The sequence below is a fragment of the Eublepharis macularius genome, chromosome 6 (genome assembly GCF_028583425.1).
Source record: "Eublepharis macularius isolate TG4126 chromosome 6, MPM_Emac_v1.0, whole genome shotgun sequence".
Taxonomy (NCBI): Eukaryota; Metazoa; Chordata; class Lepidosauria; order Squamata; family Eublepharidae; genus Eublepharis; species Eublepharis macularius.
Genome location: NC_072795.1, coordinates 128207217 through 128227285, shown reverse-complemented (window position 1 = coordinate 128227285; position 20069 = coordinate 128207217). Strand labels below are relative to the sequence as shown.

The window sequence follows — 20069 nt, the reverse complement described above, 5'->3', positions numbered from 1 at the left end:
TGATACATTCTCCAGCAGAGAGTAAAGCTGGTTGCGACAACACAAAATTCTGAAGAACTGTCCTCAGACCATTCATTGGGTTTGCATTTGACCATAAACACCATGTAAAGCTATAGAGTTTCTGAAGATTTCTAGAGAGGCTTTATGTCACTTTTAGGGTTTTGCCAGAAGTGACATCATGCTGTTGCCCAACAGCCATTTTTTAAGCTTAATTTTCTCATGCCAGTCACAACAGCAGCAATGGGAAATCGGAGCCAGGACAGGGAATGCCCCGCCCTGGCTGGGGTCTGGCAACCCTATATGACAGCCATTTTGTGGTTGGCCTCACCTCTTGCAGTAGACATTTTGTAAGGGATGCCAAAGCCTAGGTGGGGCCAGGAGATCTCCCAGAATTACAATTGATCTCCGGATGATAGAAATCAGTTCCCCTGGATAAAACGGCTGTTTTGGAGGATGGACTCTATGGTATTGTATCCTGCTGATCTCCCTCCCCTCCCTAAGCTTCACCCTCTCTAGGCTCCACCCCCAAATTTCCAGAAATTTCCCAACCCCGAGCTGACAATCCTATATTCTGTGGTTGTGCCCACCACCCCAAGACAGTTTTCCAGAAGTGCCTGCTAGCTCAAAAAGGTTGATGGTGACCCCTGGTGAAGATGGACCCTCAAAATCTCCCATCCCAGACACATGGACATGGTAGATGGATAGGGTAGAATCCAGACAGTCCACACATTCTCATTACTGAATCTTGCTCCTTACTTGGGCCACAGAAGCCTGAGGATTTCGAATGAGGTTTTTGAGGGAGCGCTGCGATACCCAGTAGAGTTGAGTGAAGAAACCATTCGCGTATGTCACTTGAGTCCCGTGCCTTGGCTTCTTTTGAGAGATCCCCTGGGCATTTTCCCATGTCTGTAGCTCCTTCATCAGGTCCTGGTATTGACTGGAGCGTATGTATTTCTCATGCAGAGAGTCCACCACGGACTTTGCCACGCCTTCCTCCTCTTCCACAGGGTTCTCACTGTCTGTCTCTGAAATGAAAACCGCCAATGGGAGCCTGGCTCTCAGTGCAATTGATTTTTCGATTTGTGTGAATTGCTCGGCAATAGAAGCACATCTTTTAATTATTTTTTTAAAAAGAAGAAAAAATATAAAATGGAGAACTATCATTTACAGATAAGAAAAAGAAAAAAACAAGCAAACGGATACCACACAATGCTCTGACATCATATTACTCAAAAGAACATCCCCAATTTGTCAACTTTTTTCCTCATAATACTGTTTTTTATTCTATAGTTTTATTTAAGGTTGGAAGCATGTCTTTCAGCCCCAGAGTATGGGCGTTTCCACATGTCATTAATATCGTGCAACGTCGCACAACACTCACGGAACGCTAGTGTCATTATAGCGCTACTTCTGACTAGAGATGGGCACGAACAGCAAAACGAACTTTAAAAAGGCACAAACAGCCCAATCTGCTGTTTGCAAACAAGCTGTTCGTGAGGCCCCATTCTAAATGAACAGGTGGTCGTTGCAAGCCTCGTTCGTTGCTGTTCGTCAAGCCAGATCGTCTGGCACCTGCAATCAATTTCCTTGGCAACCGGAGGCAGGGACTGCCCGAACTCTGTCTGAACTCCTGCTGTTGCCCTGGAAACCCCAATCTAAGCCCAATTTAGCTGGATAGGCAGGTCTTCCTTTCGAGTGTGGAGCTCCAAATTTGTTACAAGGAAGCAAAGAGCGGGGGGGAGGGGGGCTCTCAGCTCTGATTTTGCAGACAGTGAGGGAGAGACAGTTGCTGTTGGCATTTTGAGAGAGAGACAGGGAGAGTGCATAGGAGCTTGAATTTTCTTTGTGTGGTGGGATAGGGCTCTACCTCTTCAAGTTCCAGGGCTGCTGCCAGGCTCTGAGCCAAGCTATTATTTTCTTACTGGTACCTTTCCTGCTGCCTGCTCAGGTAAGGTTTCTGGGAGTGGTGTGGTAGGGATCTTAATGGCTGGAGGAGAGCCTGCTGGCCCCCACGAACAACGAACATGTTCATGAACAGGTCATGGTCGTCAGTGTTTGTTGATCATCGTTGGTGGATGGCAACGAACAATGAACACCATGTTCTTTTTTTTTCTGTTTGGGCCCATGTTTACTTCTGATGTCATTGTGCCACAAAATGGAATCATGATGGAGTGACGTCAGAAATCATGCCATGAAGACACCAACCATTCCGTGAGTGTTGCACGATGTTGTGTGACATTAACAACGTGTGGAAGTGGCCAAAGTTAAATCCCCATTCCCAATGATGAGATTGAGTGATCCCTTGGTCACTCAAACCCACCTTCTTACCAGTGTGGATTTTCCCATCTGTTGCCTTGGACTTCTGACCATCTTTCCCTGCAGCCACAGCTGTAGAATCACCATTGATCACATCAAGAAAAAAGTCAGCCGGGTTGTTGAATGGTTCACATTCATACCCTTGGTTAAAAAAAGAAGAAAATACAGTTGCCCATTTCAAAACAAAGTCTGAGAGTTCAGGGACTGCCTCAAATAGTTCGCCTCTCTTCCTCCACAGCCTCTCTTGGAGTATATTTTATATATTTACAGCTAAAATTAAATATTAAAAATGAGGAGGAAGAAAATAAAACCCAGGGCTTTTTTCCAGCTGGAACGTAGTGGAACGGAGTTCCGGCACCTCTTGAAAATGGTCACATAGCTGGTGGCCCCGCCCCCTGATTTCCAGACAGAGGGGAGTTTAGATTGCCCTCCACGCCACTGGAGCAGCGTGGAGGGCAATCTAAGCTCCCCTCTGTCTGGAGATGAGGGGGTGGGGCCACCGGCCATGTGACCATTTTTGCCGAGGGCAATTTAAACTTTAAAAAACTCCCTCCTTATTCCAGCTGACCCAAAGTGACATCATTGTGCGGTCCTGGGAGCGTGTGTACACTTTGCATGCACACATGTGGTACTGGGGGCACCACCTCCTGCCAGGAGTTGCCTCCTGTGCTGGCAGCCCACTGAGTTCCACCAACTCTTTTCCCAGAAAAAAAGCCCTGATAAAACCCACAAAGATTAATACTAAACCAAGCACAAAGCTCTAACAGGCATTCATTTCAGGATAATCTGATGTCACTGGGTGGTGCTGCAGTCTGATATAACCCAATCTCATCTCAGAAGCTAAGCAGGGTCTGTACTTGGATGTGTGACCACCAAGGAAGACTCAGCAGAGGAAGGCTCTGGCAAACCACTTCTGCTTCTTAATGCCTTGATGGCCCCTTGATGAGGTTGCCATAAATCGGTTGTGACTTGACAGCACACATGTACATATAATCTGATGTCTCTGCAAGTCATAGACAGATGTAAAATGGAAGTGTCTCATCCTGGCTTGACACCCTCTTGTAAGAACTTAGCAAACTCACCCACGGAACGAAAATATTCCAGCGCTTTCTTAGCTGGGCCATGATAGAGAACCTTCCCCAAAGCCAGCAAAGTCAGACTATCAAAAAGCTTGAAGATAGAATAACGAGGCTGATGGATTGAGAAGATAATGGTTCTGCCCCTCCTGGAGAGCCTGTGTGGGAAGGGCAAGGCCACAGTTTCAAACCTCCATTCTGAACAGACGGTCAGGATGAAAAAACAATTGCAAATATTAAGAAAGCATGCAAAATTCCATATGGCCTCTTGGAGTGGCTATGGCTGTATGCAGAAGCACATGGAAACATGGCCAACTGTTTTGGGGGGGAGTTCTTCACAGCTCTGAGCTCTCCTTCCCTCTACCTTGGCAAGAGAAAACATGCTCCAACCTCCTAGGTTTAAATCTCCCGCTCACTGAAGTGCTGTCATTTGGGGCCAAGCTACAAGCAATGCCAGGCACATTTTACCTGGGAACTTTGGAGGGGAGGGGAGGGGAAGGGAGGGGAAGATCTGAGATTGCAAGAAAACAATTGCAAAATTCCTCTCCCCCAGTGATTCCGTGCAGATCTGTATTTGAGAAGTGTCTTTGAAAACTAGTTTCCAGATAAAATTGCATTCCCGACATGTTAAAAAACACGTCTGGCATCACTTGTAGCTTGGCGCTCGGTAGTGTCACTCATGTGAAGTGATTGGTTGGAGGGTTACGATGATGGAGATAATGTGCTGGTAGCAAAGCATGCTCAAGAATCGCCTATTGGCCAACCCAAAATTGGAAGCAAGAAAGGAAGCAGATGAAGATATGAATTGTGCATGAGTGTGAATCACTCGTGGGCACAAAAAATATTCTGTATAATAAACAAATATAAATAATATTTTTAAACGGGGGTCTTGATTTTGAAGTGATTCTCTTGTTGCTGCAGTCATGTATCACAGGCAAATCTCCTTTCCTTTATATTGCCTGGAGTCATCATGAGTTTGTTTATTGCACTTTAAAGAGAGAATCTAATAATTTATATTAAATTCTTCTTATCTGATATCAAGATATTTAGCCTCCTATACAATATTCCAACCCTTATAAACATGGAAAAATTAAAGTTATGAAAGCAATTAAAGCATTCACCACTTTCAAACCATCAACCCAATGTTGGATGTCGACCAAAAAAAAGGTGAAGAAAAAATGAGGGGGAGAGGGAAGAAGGGAGGAGGGAGGGATGGAAAGGAGAGAAGAGGGAGTGGCTGGATAGATGAGAATGGCCAATCATAAAGAAGTGGGCTGGCAGGGGGTGAAACAAGGGGCAGAAGACAGCAGACTACTGAAAGTTGGAATAAAGATTATGCATGGGAAAAGTGGACTGGAAAACAGTTTTTTTAAAAAAAGTCAAAAGTGCTCCCAGAAAACCTGGGAAAAGCCACATAAAAGCCTGACCGACTACTAATGGCACAAAAAGAGGTGTGGAGGGTTGCAAATAAATTGATACAGTTTGGGAAATGAATCAGTGAAATTAACCAGTGCAGAAAGTGTCCTCATTTAAAACAGCTTTTAAGAAAGCCAGGGTTACCTTAAATTTTCTCCAGTTTGTAAAAAATGCGAACTAGGTAATTTTTTTTCTAATCAAACATTTCAGTTGAACTATTTTTGGCTATTCGCTTTTAGGGGGAGACATTTATTCAGCATAAAAAACTAACATTGCATATTTTTCTAGTTTTGCTTTCTTGATGAACCAAATCGGATCATAATAAAGCACTGGAAATTTTTCCAGTTCAAAATCTTCCACATCAAGGGCTTTTTTCCAGCTGGAACGCGGTGGAACAGAGTTCTGGAACCTCTTGAAAATGGTCACATGGCTGGTGGCCCCGCCCCCTGATCTCCAGACAGAGGGGAGTTTAGATTGCCCTCCGTGCCACTGGAGCAGCGCGGAGGGCAATCTAAACTCCCCTCTGTCTGGAGATCAGGGGGCAGGGCCACCAGCCATGTGACCATTTTTGCCAATGGTGATTTAAACTTTTAAAAACTCCCCCCTTGTTCCAGCTGACTCAAAGTGATGTCATTGGCCCTGGGGGCATGTGCGCACTTTGCCACCTCCCGCCAAGAATTGCCCCCTCTGCTGGCAACCCACTGAGTTCCACCACTTCTTTTCCCAGAAAAAAAGCCCTGCACATCATGAATTTTTAACTGTCGCGGACTCGGTTTTGTTTTCCCAGCCATGTCAGACGCTCCTCTCTGCAGGTCTGGGAGGAAACGTCCGAGCAGCCTGACCGGGCGGTTGACCCGCGAGGGTTAACCCCCAGGACTCCCAGTGAGGGAGGCAGGGTCTGGAGCACGGCAGGAAGAACCCCCTGAAAGCAATGCAGGGGGTAAATTGCCCGTTTGCTCCAACGGAGGCCGGCAGACTTGCACAGCACATCGCGTGCAGCCGGGCCATGGAGAACGACAATAAGCAGATTTAAGGTGAAAACCTGTAAGTAAGCGAATCCCTTCTGATTTCTAAGCGTATGTGAAGGATTGGTGGGAGTTGAAGCTAAGAAGGCACGGATTTCTTCCCCTTCACGGAGTTTCGGAACTTAGCTGGCGCCCCCCCCCCCCAAGATGGCGACGAAAAAGCAGAGCCCTGCGATGAGTAAATCGGTGATGGCGATGTTACAGGGGAAGGGGGAAACCCTGGAAGAGATGGTCAGACGAGCAGTCTTTGAAGCTATGCAGCCCTTTGCAGCGCAGTTAAATGAAATGGGGCAAAAGGTTGATTCAGTGGAAAGCGAAGTGAAAACCATTAAAGAAACAGCGTCTGGAGCACAGCAGTCTGCACGCGAAAACGTAGTACTCATGAAAGCAACAAGTAAAGAAGTGAAGCTCTTGGAGAATTAAATAATAGGATTGCAAGTGGACCATGCCCAAACGGTACTGCGTCTTCAGAATGTAAAAGAGGAGCAAAGTGAAAATTTAAAAGATTTGGTGTCGGGACTTTTGGCGTCATTTGCAAAGGCAACTAAAGAAGAGTTAAAAAGCGATATTTTGGAAGTCCGTCGGACATCTTCAAAGTATGCAATGAAGCGTCAGCTGCCTCGCGAGATTATTATTGACTTTTCATCTAAGAAGACTCGGGACACCATCTTATATAATTTGTACAATGTGGACTTGGACTATTTGGGCAACAAGGTTAAAATATTGAAGGATGTTCCATTTTTGGCTCGTAAAAGAAGATTTAAGTATAAAAGACTTGCGGCTTTCCTGAGGAAATGTGATGTAAAATACAAATGGTTGTTTCCGGAAGGCGTCTGGTTCAGATATAAGGATCAAACCTACAAGATTACATCGGAAGTACAGCTGACAGACTTTTTGTTCAACCATCAGGAGTTTCAGCAAGAAGAAAGTTCAAAGTCTGAAGGGGGAAGTGGGGGGGAGGAGAGAACGAGCGCAGCTGTTGCAGCTGCGCAGAGAGAACTGAGACCGAGACGCGGGGGGCGGGGGGGAAGAAGACCTGATCCTGAATATAGTCTGTATTGTATAAGATCTACCAATCTGATAGCATATTAGAAAGTTAACTTTAAAGAAAAATTGCAGCATGAAGGGAATACAAGACGTAGAGTAGTGTGCATTTTTTGTTTATATGTTGCTCTTCCCTTTTCCCCAGTCCCCCCTTTTTCCCTTATATCTTTGTAGTCTTTTGTAGTTTTTTATGTTAGATATTAAAAATAAAAAAAATTACAAAAAAAATATGAATTTTTAACTGTCGCAAGACACGTCATGGAAAGCTGACACTGATGAATATCAATTCAATTCAGCAACCTCTATTGGCATTACTGATGAATATCGGCCTGTTATGCCGCTGGTAAAGGAACAGGACATCTGCCAGAATACTGATAGCTACTTGTGTCCTAGTCTTGTCCTATTAGCATCATTTCTGAAAAATATTTATTATTTGTTTACTTTATTAATACCCCAACTTACTCCAAAATAGAGACTGAAAGTTGCTCACATTCTTCTTCTGTCCTCCAATTTATCCTCACTATAACCCTTCGAGGTCAAATGACTGGCCCAAGGTCATTTTTGCCAGCAAGCTACCATGGCAAAATCGGGATTCGAATCTGGACCTCCCAGATCCTAGTTTGAAACTCTAACTCCCACACTGGACTGGATCTCAAGTGCAAGGGACAAAGGGGAGCTGCATTTTTTCTCCCAAAGGAGATAGATCAAGATGGGTAGCCATATCTGAAGAAGTGACCTGTGGCTCACGAAAGCTCATACCCTCCCACAAATTTTGTTAGTCTTATAGGTGCTACTGGACTCTTGCTCTCACAAAGGAGGATTATCCCATAAGTTCTTTTGGCAGTTTCCAGGAGGGACAGTTCTTACCTTTTCAGCAGAAGCAGTACAGCATTGGCCGTGCTTGCATCAAGGCCAGTGGTGGGCTCGTCCAGGAACAGCACTGGGGGCTCTGTGATCAGCTCCATTCCGATGTTGGTCCTCTTCCGCTCCCCTCCAGATACTCCTCGGATGAGTTCTGTTCCTACCTGTACAGTAGGAGTTTAAGGTATCACCACCAGTGCTTTGGCTCCTGCAAGAACCACCCACTGGCCACCCAGGGTGAAAATTCTCAAGGCTCTTGCCCCATGTGGGTAGCCAAGCAGTCTCAGAGCCGAAACAGACGTGACGAGATACCTAGGTTCAACTCGTGTTCTCTTACCTCAAGGTTTGTTGGGAAGTGTAGGCGTCCTTGCAGCTTAAAGTTTATGCAGCTCCGAGCCGCATGGCTTCAGGTGGGGACCAGGTGAGCGAGGGGGAAGAGGCAGTGATGCCCTCACCCAGCCCCCGCAGAGCAACGCAAGAAAGGCACCCAGAGCATTGATGCATCTTCGCCCCCCCACTCGCCTGGCCCCCACCTGAAGCCTTGTGGCTCGGAGCTGCATAGCTCGCCATCGCTCTGCAGGGGCTGGGTAAGGGTTGGGTGGAGCGACGGTCTGTGAGATCGGGGTAAAGGCAGAGCATGCCGGGCTATGCAGCTCTGGCCCATGGGGCTTTGGGCAAGGGCCAGGCAAGCGAGGGGGGGAGATGCTCTGAGCGCCTTTCCTCCCGGCTCTCCCAGTGCAGCCAGGCGTCGCTCTGCAGGGGCCAGGCTGGGTGAGGGGGGGGAGATGAAGCGATACTCTGTGTAAGCGGGGAAGGGAAAATGCCGCGATGCACCTCGAGAGCGGGAGGAAAGGTGCCCCACGCCTGCACTTTCCTCCCTGCTACTCTGCAAATGCTAAACTTTAAGCTGTAAGGACGCCTACACTTCCCGACAAACCTTGAGGAAAGAGAACACGAGTTGAACCTAGGTATCTCATCATGTCTGTTTCGGCTCTCAGAATAAGGGGAGGGGCTGTGGATCAGTGGAAGATCCTGTTCTTCATATACCAAAGGTCCTGGGTTCAATCCCCAGCACCTCCAGTTAAAAGGTCTAGGAAGTAGGTGATGTGAAAAACCTCAGCTTGAGACGCTCTATAACAGCTGCTAGTCTGAGAACACAATTTATACCCCGATAGAGCATTGATCTGATTTGGTATAAGGCACCTTTGTGTGTGTTCAACAGTCCCTAATCTAAAAGAGGTTTTAAAAAGGGGGTATATGTAAGTTTTCCTCAGGTTGGCGGTAAAAGCAGAATGGGGACGTAGTTTTTTCCAGTGAGAAAACACTGGGGGAGTAAAGGGTTTCATCCATCCATCCATCCATCCATCCATCCATCCATCCATCCATCCATCCATCCATCCATCCATCCATCCATCCATCCATCCATCCATCCATGCAATTTGTAGTCTGCCTTTCTTACTTAGATTCAAGGCGGATTACACCCTGTAAGTCAATGTCATTAGCAAGATGAAACAACAAATAGGTAATGTGATAGGACTGGAATTATAGAAATCTGTAACAAGCACTCTCTCCACATACTTTAGCAGAGCAACTGTGGCAACTAAATCTACAAAAGAAGTCATTTAAAGTAACTCAGGAGCGTAAGAGGCACTCCAGTCCTCCACACATTTCATTATCTTTTGACCCCACTATTTACTGTTTTTTTCTCTGTACCAATGGAAGACATGCATCTGACAAAGTGGGATATAGTACACCAATCTATCAGTTAGTCTTGGTGCCCGCCCCCCCTCCAAACTCTCTTTCTATTTGGGATAGTTATTTAAATTTCTGTTCTTATTCAGTAAAATTCTTGTTCTTATTCAGTAAAAAACAGGGCGATGGGAAGCTTTTCATCACATTGTAGCCAGGAATCATTTCCCAGACGGAAAACAGCATCTACTGATGTGCTCCATGCAAGTTTACCCAAAGGAGCAAAGTGAAGTTTTCTGGGGCCGTTTCAGGTCAGAAAATGGTGTACGTGGAGGCTTAAGCACCGTCTTTCTGCTTGCTGTGGTCCTAATCAGAATTGGCCCATGTGTACTTGAGAATTAAGATCTGAGCATCAGAACTTGAGGTGTTGAGGTGGGGAGAACATGAGGACATGTAGGTAGGCCAGATGGAAGAGAGGTGGGATTTATCTATATATATAAAGACAAGTGTCCTGACTGATTCATCAATGCCCAGCCCAAACCCCTGAGCCTAGAAACATGACGTTTGGGGAAAACATTCGAAATTTGCCCCCTAAGGGGGTCAAAAAGGGGTAAAACGTGTTTTCCCAAATGGATACAACTTCCGTGTGTGGCTGGCAGGCTGCTGCCTGCTTGCACCCTCCTCCCCCACTGCCAGCTCAACCACTCTTCCCTGATTGGGCCAGCCTTTCAAGGTCATTTGCATATGTGGGCTGATTGGAGCTCACAACATTCCACCCCCCACCCCCCTCCAAGAAAGTTGGGACACAGAGGTCACAGAGGCCTGACTGGTCCTCACCCCCACCTCCTAAACAGTCTGCAGTTGCTATTGGTAGTCATTGAATGTGTCCTGAGATCAAATGCACCTCCCAGTCTTCCCCTCAAAGTTCACTAGGGTTGCCAACGTAAAAAAAAAACATAAACCAAAAAATCTTACATACCCTTAAGTATTAACTGGATTTAAAACAGTTAAATACTGTAGTGAAGCACGAGTATCAAGCTAGGATGCAATATAGAGCTCAGCCATTAAAATCCTTCAGGAGCTGCTCTCCAATAACCTGAACCTTCACCGTGAGCCCTACAGGCTTTGGAGCGCCATCTCCCAACAGGACGTCACCTTAGCATCTGCCACTTTGCTCAGCCCCAACTCGCTGATGATCTGGGTCACTCGCTCTGCTTTCTCTTGGAAGCTGATCGAACATGGCAGCCGCAAGGCTGCAGAGAAGAGCAAATTCTCCCGCACCGTCATTGTGCCCATGACAACGTCGTCCTGAAAGCAACACAATCCTGGGATGTGAGAAAGCTCCGGCAAAGGGATATACTTGCCCAGCCACCCCTGATGTCCGGGTCCGAAAAACAAGCGTTCTGGGGAAGGGACCTGCTCCTGTGCCTTTATCAGCAACCCAATATAAAATGGAGGAGCCTTCAATGATGCAATACAACACCAACAAAAGTGAACCCCAAATGAAGGCAAACACAATTAACCAATCAACCGCAATGTATTAGAATGAGATAACTGCCGAAAATGCCACGGTCAAAAACAGTTAATAAACTTTAACATCCATTCTACATCTTACATGGCCAATACCAATACAAAGAAAAGTGAACAAGCTACTATAAATTCAAAAGGTACAAAACAGAAGGTGCAAGAAATTTACCTGCTTACTTGGACTTTCTTGTACCTTCTGTTTTGCACCTTTTGAATTTATAGTAGCTTGTTCACTTTACTTTGTATTAGTATCAACCATGTAAGACGTAGAATGGATGTTAAAGTTTATTAACTGTTTTTGACCGTGGCATTTTCCGCAGTTATCTCATTCTAATACATTGCTGTTGATTGGTTAATTGTTTTTGTCTTCGTTTGGGGTTCACTTTTGATGGGGAATTTTATCAGCAACCCGACAGGCAGAAATTATCTGCCGGTAAACCCGTTCCTGACACGGAGAACAAATGGAGAAAACATCACCTTAGAATCTTGGAATGAAAACTGCAGATTTTAATGGTAGGTTTAGAACACCATAGCTGGTTGGCTGGTTTTTTAGAGCCACAGTTCCTATCCTTTGTCTGTTGCATAGTTAAAAGTCCCATTTAACTTTTGGGAAATGATTAACTCTCCAGCTCTCACAAAACTCTAACTTTATCTCTCTTGTCTGTTAAATGTTCACAGGCCCCAGTGCTTTCCAGATGTGGTTGTTCATTTGAATGCAAGGTTCCCCCCACCCCCAAAAAAGTTCCCCCATACATCTACTTAAATGACATTCTGCAGTTGTTTGTCTTTGGCGTGGTGGGAGGGGATCTCACTCCCACTTTGCAGAGATTCCTCACTAGCCAAATATTTGAGGAATCTGGAAATTTATGTCTTGTAAACCACTCTTTCCCAGGATGGCCTTTTATCAGCTGGTTTACTGTTAAATCTGCCCCATAGTTTATAAAGAAAGAGCAGCTTGCGTGACCAGAAGAAAATCCTTTCCCAAAGAGAAATCCTGACCCTTCATTCAGATGTTTAGGGTGAGCTCTGGATAAAGAACATCAATCAGAGATGTGTACGCAGAAATATAATTATACTCCCTCCCCATTTTTAATTATGATTAAATTGCCAATTACGAATACCATCAAAATCTTGCTTCCAGATGGGGGCTTGAAAATGCTCACTTGCAACGGCCACTCACTCTTTCTGTTTTTTGGCTGGGATTTTATCTGCCGTAATTGCATGCTCTGAACTCGAGAAGATCGTATTTCTGTTATCAGATCCAGAGGAGTTAGCTGTGTTAGTCTGTAGTAGCAAAATAGAAAAGAGTCCAGTAGCACCTTTAAGACTAACCAACTTTACTGTAGCATAAGCTTTCGAGAACCACAGGTCTCTTTGTCAGATGCATCTGACGAAGACAGCTGTGATTCTTGAAAGCTTATGCTACAATAAAGTTGGTTAGTCTTAAAGGTGCAACTGGACTCTTTTCTATTTTTCTGTTATCAGACAATGATATTTATGTATCTTATAGAGTTTCCCAGTTTGTCCTGGCAGCCAGGAAGATTAGATCTAGGGTAGCACTGTTTGGATTAGTCTATTTTATTTTATTACCTAAATTAAATCAATTTGATCACCAGGTTTTAAAGTTTTACTAGTTAATGTATTTTATGGTTTTGTAAACTTGTAATGGCCAATGGTTAAATACAATAAATTTTTACTGTTGCTACTGTCACCTGCCATGTTGGCAGCAGCAACAAGTGCTTGCAAAAAAGGCTAATTCAGTCTTGGGTTGTATCAAAGGGGCCATAGCGTCGAAGTTACAGGAGGTCATATAGTCCCTCTCTATACTGCCTTGGTCAGGCCATACCTGGAGTATTGTGTGCAGTTCTGGAGGCGTCACTTCAAAAAGGGTGTGGACAAAATCGAGAGGGTGCAGAGGAGAGCGGCGAGGATGATCAGGGGTCTGGAGACTGAGCCCTACAAGGAAAGGCTGAGGGCCTTGGGAATGTTTCATTTGGAGAAGAGGAGATTGAAGGGGGGCATGATTGCTCTCTTTAAGTATTTGAAAGGCTGTCATTTGGAGGAGGGCAGGGAGCTGTTCCAGTTGGCAGCAGAGGGTAGGACCCGAAGCAATGGGCTTAAATTGCATGCGCAAAGGTACCGGCTAGATATTAGGAAGAACTTTTTCACGGTCAGAGTAGTTCCAAAGTGGAATCAGCTGCCTAGGGAGGTGGTGAGCTCCCCTTCACTGGCAGTTTTCAAGAAGAGGCTGGATGAATACTTGTCAGAGATGCTTTAGGCTGATCCTGCACTGGGCAGGGGGTTGGACTAGATGGTCTGTATGGCCCCTTCCAACTCTGTGATTCTCTGGTAGGAACAGACAAGAATGGAATACATGCCCACCTATTTATGCCCCATCCATTGCTGCTGCCCTACCACATTCCTCCCCCTTTTCCCTGCTGCATCTACACAAAAGTGACAGTGACTACCCTGTCCCCACAACCCAGAACCCCCCACCCCTTTACCTCACTTTGGGTTGGCACACAATGGTGAGCTGCTCTCCCACATCCCTTTGAAAGCAGACCTCACCACTCCCGTTTCTCTCAGAGTGATGAAGGAGGGAGCATCCACACGGACACGCCTCCAGAGCCACTACAAAGAATCCCTTTGAACTGGATCTAAGGAGGTCTATTTTTGATTTGGTTTAAAGGGGAAAGACTTTGGAACGCCTTGAGCTGTGCTCAGAACATTTGGGTGTTCCTTTTTTTTTACGTGGGGACATGCCATTCTCCATGCCACTCTCCATGCCACATGGGTTTGAGGAGGAAATCCATGTGGGTTGGCAGCCTTATGAAGTTTTACAGTGGCTCACAATGTCAAATTAATGCAAAAAAGGGGAAGGTCTCCACTAACATCAACTACTCCGTATTTAACAAACTCACATGCTGCTCATTCACACGTTAACACATTCTTGCCCTTTGATGTGTTAATGAGCAGCATGTGAGTTTGTTAAATACGGAGTAGTTGACCCGGGCAGCATACGACAGGAATTTGGATTGCTATTATGCTGTGTGAAATGGACAACGTTGAGGAAAATTAAAGGAATTATCGGCTGGGAAGAAGAGGCATTAAATCGAGCGAAAACACAAGTTTTCGTAAATTGGAATTGGATGGTCTAGCTGTTTGGCTGCTACAAACTAACAGGGCAAACTCCTTTGAAGCCAACTGATCCACACACCAAAAGGAGATGTTTACATATACTAGCAAAGGAATGTTTTGGTTGCACCCTCCCCTTTCCCCCCCCTAATTGCCTCTTCTCTCTCCTCCCCCTCTTCTCCCCCTCCTCTTCTATATTTGACCAGTCTCTGTATCATGCATCTGACAAAGAGAACTTGATTCTCGAAAGCTTATGCTACAATAAAATTGGTTAGTCTTAAAGGTGCTACTGGACTCTTTCTGATTTTGCTACCACAGACTAACATGGCTAACTCCTCTGCATCGTGTGTTTGTGTTTCGCGAAAACTGTGTTTCGTGAAAACACAAGTTTCCGGGCTCGTTACCGACGGGAGCCTTGGGCTTCCACAGGAGGAACCAGGACCTATCAACATCCACTTGGAAGAAATCCAAATAGTAGTTCTATTGGATACATGAACTTTTTGACTGTAATTACAGACTTACCTTGACTAATGTGAACAAATGGACTGAGCAATATTAATTGTATTTGAATTTCTTTACAATTGTACACCAGATAGAGCACTTGCACTTTTAAACAATATAGTTTAAGGTTGAGCAACACCAGGTAGTGTTTTTGGTCTTTTGGCAATTCTTGCCTTGGTTGTGTAGATCACAATGTCAAATGTCACAATGTCAAATGTCATGCACAGGATGAATTGTTCGCTGCAGTCTATTTGTAGTTCAAGCTAAAAGCAGCATGAGGGGGCATTGTGATTGGGGAAACAGGCACTGAGAGAAAAGCTGGAACCCTCTATTTCCTAGCACTGCCACCCTGGGCTGCTTCCCATAGTAGTTTGATCACTGATGCAATCAGGTACCTGAAGAAGTGAGCTGTGACTCACGGAAGCTCGCGCCCTACCACAAATTTTGTTAGTCTTATAGGTGCTACTAGACTCTTTCTCTTTTCTACTGCTGATGCAATGGTATTTGAAACTGCCCTTGTAATGCAGATTCCAGACAACCTGTTTTGTCTCCATTTTTAGCTGTGTTTTCCCTTTCACATCAGATGTGCATTAAAGCCCCCCCCCCCCGTGTTCTCGCATGACCCTCAGAGTTCTTCAATCATCCTTTAAAAAAAAAATTCAGGAGAATGGGTAAATCTGCACAGAAATAATGAAATACCTTTAGAAAAATTTAAGAAAACCTCTGCATATTTGCAGACACCTCCAACAACCCCCTCCTCCCTCCCTAAAAGGCAGGCTAAACTGTGAGCGATTCTCAGTTATTTTTAAAAATATGAGTATGTGTAAGGCTGAGTAGAAGTGACGGCAGCACCTTTAACAATCTTTTTTTTAAAAGCCTCTTGTATTTTCAGAGCCTCCAATGATCCCTTCCCCTCTCTAAAGTGGTTCTCATCTGTTATGCTAAGAGTTGCAGTCATCACCACATGAAAAGACTTCACCAATTACACAGGAAACTGCTCCTGCAGATAACAGTCCTGTCCAGGAAATACTAGTTTTTTACAAGTTTAAAATAAGTCAGGTTTTTTTTTTAAAAAAAAGAACAGACTTTTAATGGTTTGTGCACAAATAGAGGATGGGAAAAAACCTGCACCAGTCAGGCGGCTAAAACACGGGAAATCTTTGGTGTGAAAGTGAAAGTAGCCCTGAAGTAGATTGCCCCCCCTTCAGCTATTTTTCAAGACCTAAATATGTGCTGGGTTCCAGTCCCAGAGCTTCTATGCTGCATGAAATTTGATTCACAGACACTAATTTCACACAAGACTAGGCAAATCTGTCTCCCCAAGGGTGATTTTAAAAGCTCCAAGGCCAAGGAGGCTTGGGGAGCATAGCTGTAAGATCTCCAGGGCTTTTTTTCAGCGGGAACGCAGTGGAACGGAGTTCCAGCACCTCTTGAAAATGGTCACATGGTTGGCGGCCCCGCCTCCTTATCTCCAGATAGAGGGGAGTTTAGATTGCCCTCCGCGCCGCTGGAGCGGTGTGGAGGGCAATCCATGCTGGAGTGGTGTGGAGGAGGGCAATCTAAACTCCCCTCTGTCTGGAGATCAGGGGGCGGGGCCGCCAACCATGTGACCATTTCCACTGAGGAGGATTTAAACTTTAAAAAACTACATTTAAAAATCAATTTCTATAGTATCTGCCAGGGCAATACCTGTTGCAACGGTAGAACGGCACCCCCGATACAGAACTGTGCAGAAGAATAGAGGGAAACCCTCATGGGAGCAAGCAACTCGCTTCAAAAACTTATTACAATGAAGTCACTTTTTTACAAAGATCTAAATATAATTCAAAGTGTCAAGGAGCTCAATTATTCATCTCATACCCAAACCATATATTCATCCAATGTAAACAACATACTTCATTACAGCAATTGTAAAAAGCAATTCAGCAAATATGGTTTGGGAATGAGATGAATTAACCATACGCCATACGCAGAGTGGAGGCCCACAAGGATGAAGTTGGAACACTTACGGGTCATTTCGTTGAAAAAGAGCTGGAGGAACTCATTAGCATAACTTATTAGCATATGCCACGCCCCTTGCCATCATTGGAAGTGTGTCATTACCTGATTTGCATAAGCCACCACCACCCCCGACATCACCTATCCTGGCTGTTTTGGACCCAATCCCGGCCATTCAGGGCCAAAATTAGGCCCAAAATGGCAAAAAGGGGCTGAAAATGGCTGAAAAGGGGCCCAAAATGGTCAGGATCGGGCCGCTGCTGAGCAGGAGAGTGATCCACCACCCGTCAGAGGCCCGATCCGGGCTATTTCGGCCCCAATCCAGGCTGAAATGGGCCCAAAATGGCCGAGAGTCAGGTGGGCAGGGCCACCTGACATGTGACTTCTTTGGGGGACTGCTGGAACTGTGTTCCTGTGTGTTCCCTCTCGAAATGAGCCCTGAGCATAAGTGATGCTAAGTCTGACATTAAACTCCCCAGCAGGATCATATTTAAATCTCTAGATAATACATCCGGCGCGTTCCCCCTCGAAATGAGCCCTGGGAACACCCCATTGCCGCAATGCTCAGGGCTGTTCGGCTTCTCCATCACATCAGCACAGAAGAGCTGATGAGGATCTTGTTGAAGTCCTGCCACAGTTTGGCAACACCCTTATACCTGGCCCCCTGTTTCACCACTGGGTTCAAAGAACCACAGCTCAGCAGCTGTTCTGAATGTGGAACTCAGAGCGGAACTACAAGTGACAAAAGGCACAGGTTGGACACTTGTCAGCTTCCCTCAAGTTTTGATGGGAAATGTTGGCAGCTTGGCGGAATGTTGGACAAGTGACAGTTGAAAAGTCCATTGGACGGCAGTCAGAGAGCCAAGCTGCGAGACCAGGATGCCTACATTTCCCATCAAAACTTGAGGGAAGCTGACAAGTGTCCAACCTGTGCCTTTTGTCACTTGTAGTTCCGCTCTCAGTTCCATCCCTGGATTGGCTGTGAACGGAACTTCCACACGAGGACATCCCTGAAGTTGCAGCAAAGAAAGCTTTTCTTTTGCTCCAGCTTAAAGGGGAAAGCTCACATGTCATGCTCCCAAAGAGCATGACATTACATAGATGCTCCCCCCCAAATGTGACCATTTTCAAGAGGTTCCGGAACTCTGTTCCACTGCATTCCAGCTGAAAAAAAGCCCTGATTGTGGGTATGTAAAAAAAAACTTTGCTCATAAACGTTGTCCCCTCACTCTCTTCTTTTCCAGCTACTGCACCAGAAAGAGGAACTAACCTGGACGACGTATCCTGAGATGCACTTGAAATTTGGAGGCTGTAGGGCACCGTCTATAAGAACATTGCCAGACAAACCAGTGGGATCCTTTCGAGCAGCCAAAACATCGAGGAGACTGCAAAGAGGAAGGGTTTCTCTCAGGGTTTTCGGCTTTCTTGAACATAGCCCACAGGTAATGCATTTTTAAATGAGGTCTTCTGGACCCAAAATTTGAGGGTGCAAATCATGAAAAGGCTGCATTATTCTTAGAGTCAGAACAGAAGTTCTAATTCCAAAAACATTTCTTGTCAGAGTTGTTCAAATGAAAATAAATGTGAAATTTAAATTCCATGCCAAGGAAGCTGGGATTCAACAGAAACCTTTTCTTGCAATTACTATTAATGCCCAGTCTTTTCTGGCAAGATTTTCATGTGCTTTTAAGAGTTTCACGATGAGGAAATTCAGCAGGTCAACCTTTCTCCCATCAATGCATCTACAGGCTGAGACAATGAGTCTCTCTACACATTACTAAGTACCTAGGGATGCTCAGAATTGTATGTGTAGTCAGCAATTCATGCACAGGCTGTTCTTGCTCAGGGCACGTGAATGCCGCTTTCACAGGAGCTCCCTTTGTGGGATTGCATCTGCAAGTGATTCTGGAAGGCACAGCACCAATCCAGCTCTGCTTTTGCTGCAAGAACAAGTACTGTAGGCCCCTTTGATTTGCTGATTTGCATTTCTCTAAGGTGTGAGAAAGTGTCACGATCTGCATTTCAATGAATGGATGTGGGGGAAACGGATATTTTTAGCAGTTGCGGAGGAACTGATATTGAACGCATGAATGTATTCACGTGGAGCAAATTGGAGTGTGACTGTGAGGGTAAATGCATGGAAAGTTGGAGGGGAACACATGAAATGAGCTTCACTTGAGCCTCCCTACCTAGGTACTTAAATAATAAAAAGTCCAGTAATACATTTAAGACTAACCAACTTTATTGTAGCATCAAGAGCCACAGCTCTCTTCATCAGATGCATGGAGGGTATGAAGAAACTGGTCAAAGATGGTGGTGAGGGGATGGGGGAGAGGATGAGGGAAGCGAGGGACATGTCAATGTAAATGTAAATCAGTTGCAAACGTCAGTTGCAAACGTCCAGGTTGGGTGTGACCCCTTCCCTCCATTGCTGAATCACAACGCAGCTAACTCCTCTGGATCTCTGACCTAGGTACTAAGTACCTAGGTACTTAGTAACATGTAGAGAGACTCATTGTGTTAAAGACAGCTGTTAAAGACACAGGAGCCCCGGCAGAAACAAAGAGGGCAACCTTATGTAGATGTGAGTGCTTACACAAATGGGCAGTACATTGCACAGCACAAATACAACTGATAGTTCTGCAGTTCGCCTGGTGAACAAAAAGCAGATTAGCCAGGTCAGATTAGATGTGTTAAAGAATAAGATCTGGGTCCAATAGCACCTTCAAGACCAACTAGATTTCCAAGATATGAGCTTTTGAGGTAGCTCTTATCCTTGAAAGCTCATACCTTGGATCTCTAGTTGGTCTTTAAGGAGCTATTGGACCCAGATCTTGTTCTTCTACGTGCAAACCAACAAAGATACCCGCCTGAAACTATGGGTTAAAGAAGTTTCCCTAAGGGCTCCTACTCCACAATGTTATGTGGACTCAGAAGTCAGTTCTTCTGAGTTAATAGGACTTACTCCCAAATCAGAGTGTGCTGCCCCCCAAATATTTTTGTGTTGACAATGAACAACCCTGTTGTATAGTGCACTAAGCAGTAGAAATGCAATTGCGCATCCCAACGTATACTCACGACGATTTACCGCTGCCTGTCGGACCTAGAATAGCATTCATGCCCGGCTTCATAACTCCGCTAGAAGGAAAAGGAACAAAAGGAATTTCCGCTTATTATACTGCTTTGTCAAGGGGCTCCTTCAGCATTCAGAGTTGCTGTAGCATAGTGGATAAGTGGTTGGGTTGCAAGTCAGCACTCTGCTGGTTTGAATTCCTCTACTGCCGTGAGCTCAGCAGGTGGCCTTGGGTAAGCCGCTCCTGTCAGCCCCAGCCATATCATGGGGATAATGATAACACTGACTATGTTCACAAGGATGGCCAGGTCCCCCAGGGCCCAAACGGGGGGCAAGGTTGTGGGGGGGGGCATGCACAGGGAGGGACTTACCATGCACTTACATGCTTTATGCGCATGCTCCTGAGCC

The 20069-nt window shown here is 45.4% G+C and overlaps 1 protein-coding gene across 1 annotated transcript in view; it reads right to left on the bottom strand.

Moving 5' to 3' along the window:
- Nucleotides 1-20069, bottom strand: part of LOC129332857 (broad substrate specificity ATP-binding cassette transporter ABCG2-like) — a 39600-nt gene that overhangs the window by 14494 nt on the left and 5037 nt on the right. Inside the window, exons 3-9 of the mRNA XM_054984154.1 lie at nt 19667-19726; nt 17859-17973; nt 10583-10735; nt 7745-7902; nt 3399-3550; nt 2329-2457; nt 757-1025 (exon numbers count right to left, since the gene is read on the bottom strand). Of these exons, the coding sequence (XP_054840129.1) occupies nt 757-1025; nt 2329-2457; nt 3399-3550; nt 7745-7902; nt 10583-10735; nt 17859-17973; nt 19667-19726 (1036 nt within the window). The remainder of the gene's footprint in view (nt 1-756; nt 1026-2328; nt 2458-3398; nt 3551-7744; nt 7903-10582; nt 10736-17858; nt 17974-19666; nt 19727-20069) is intronic.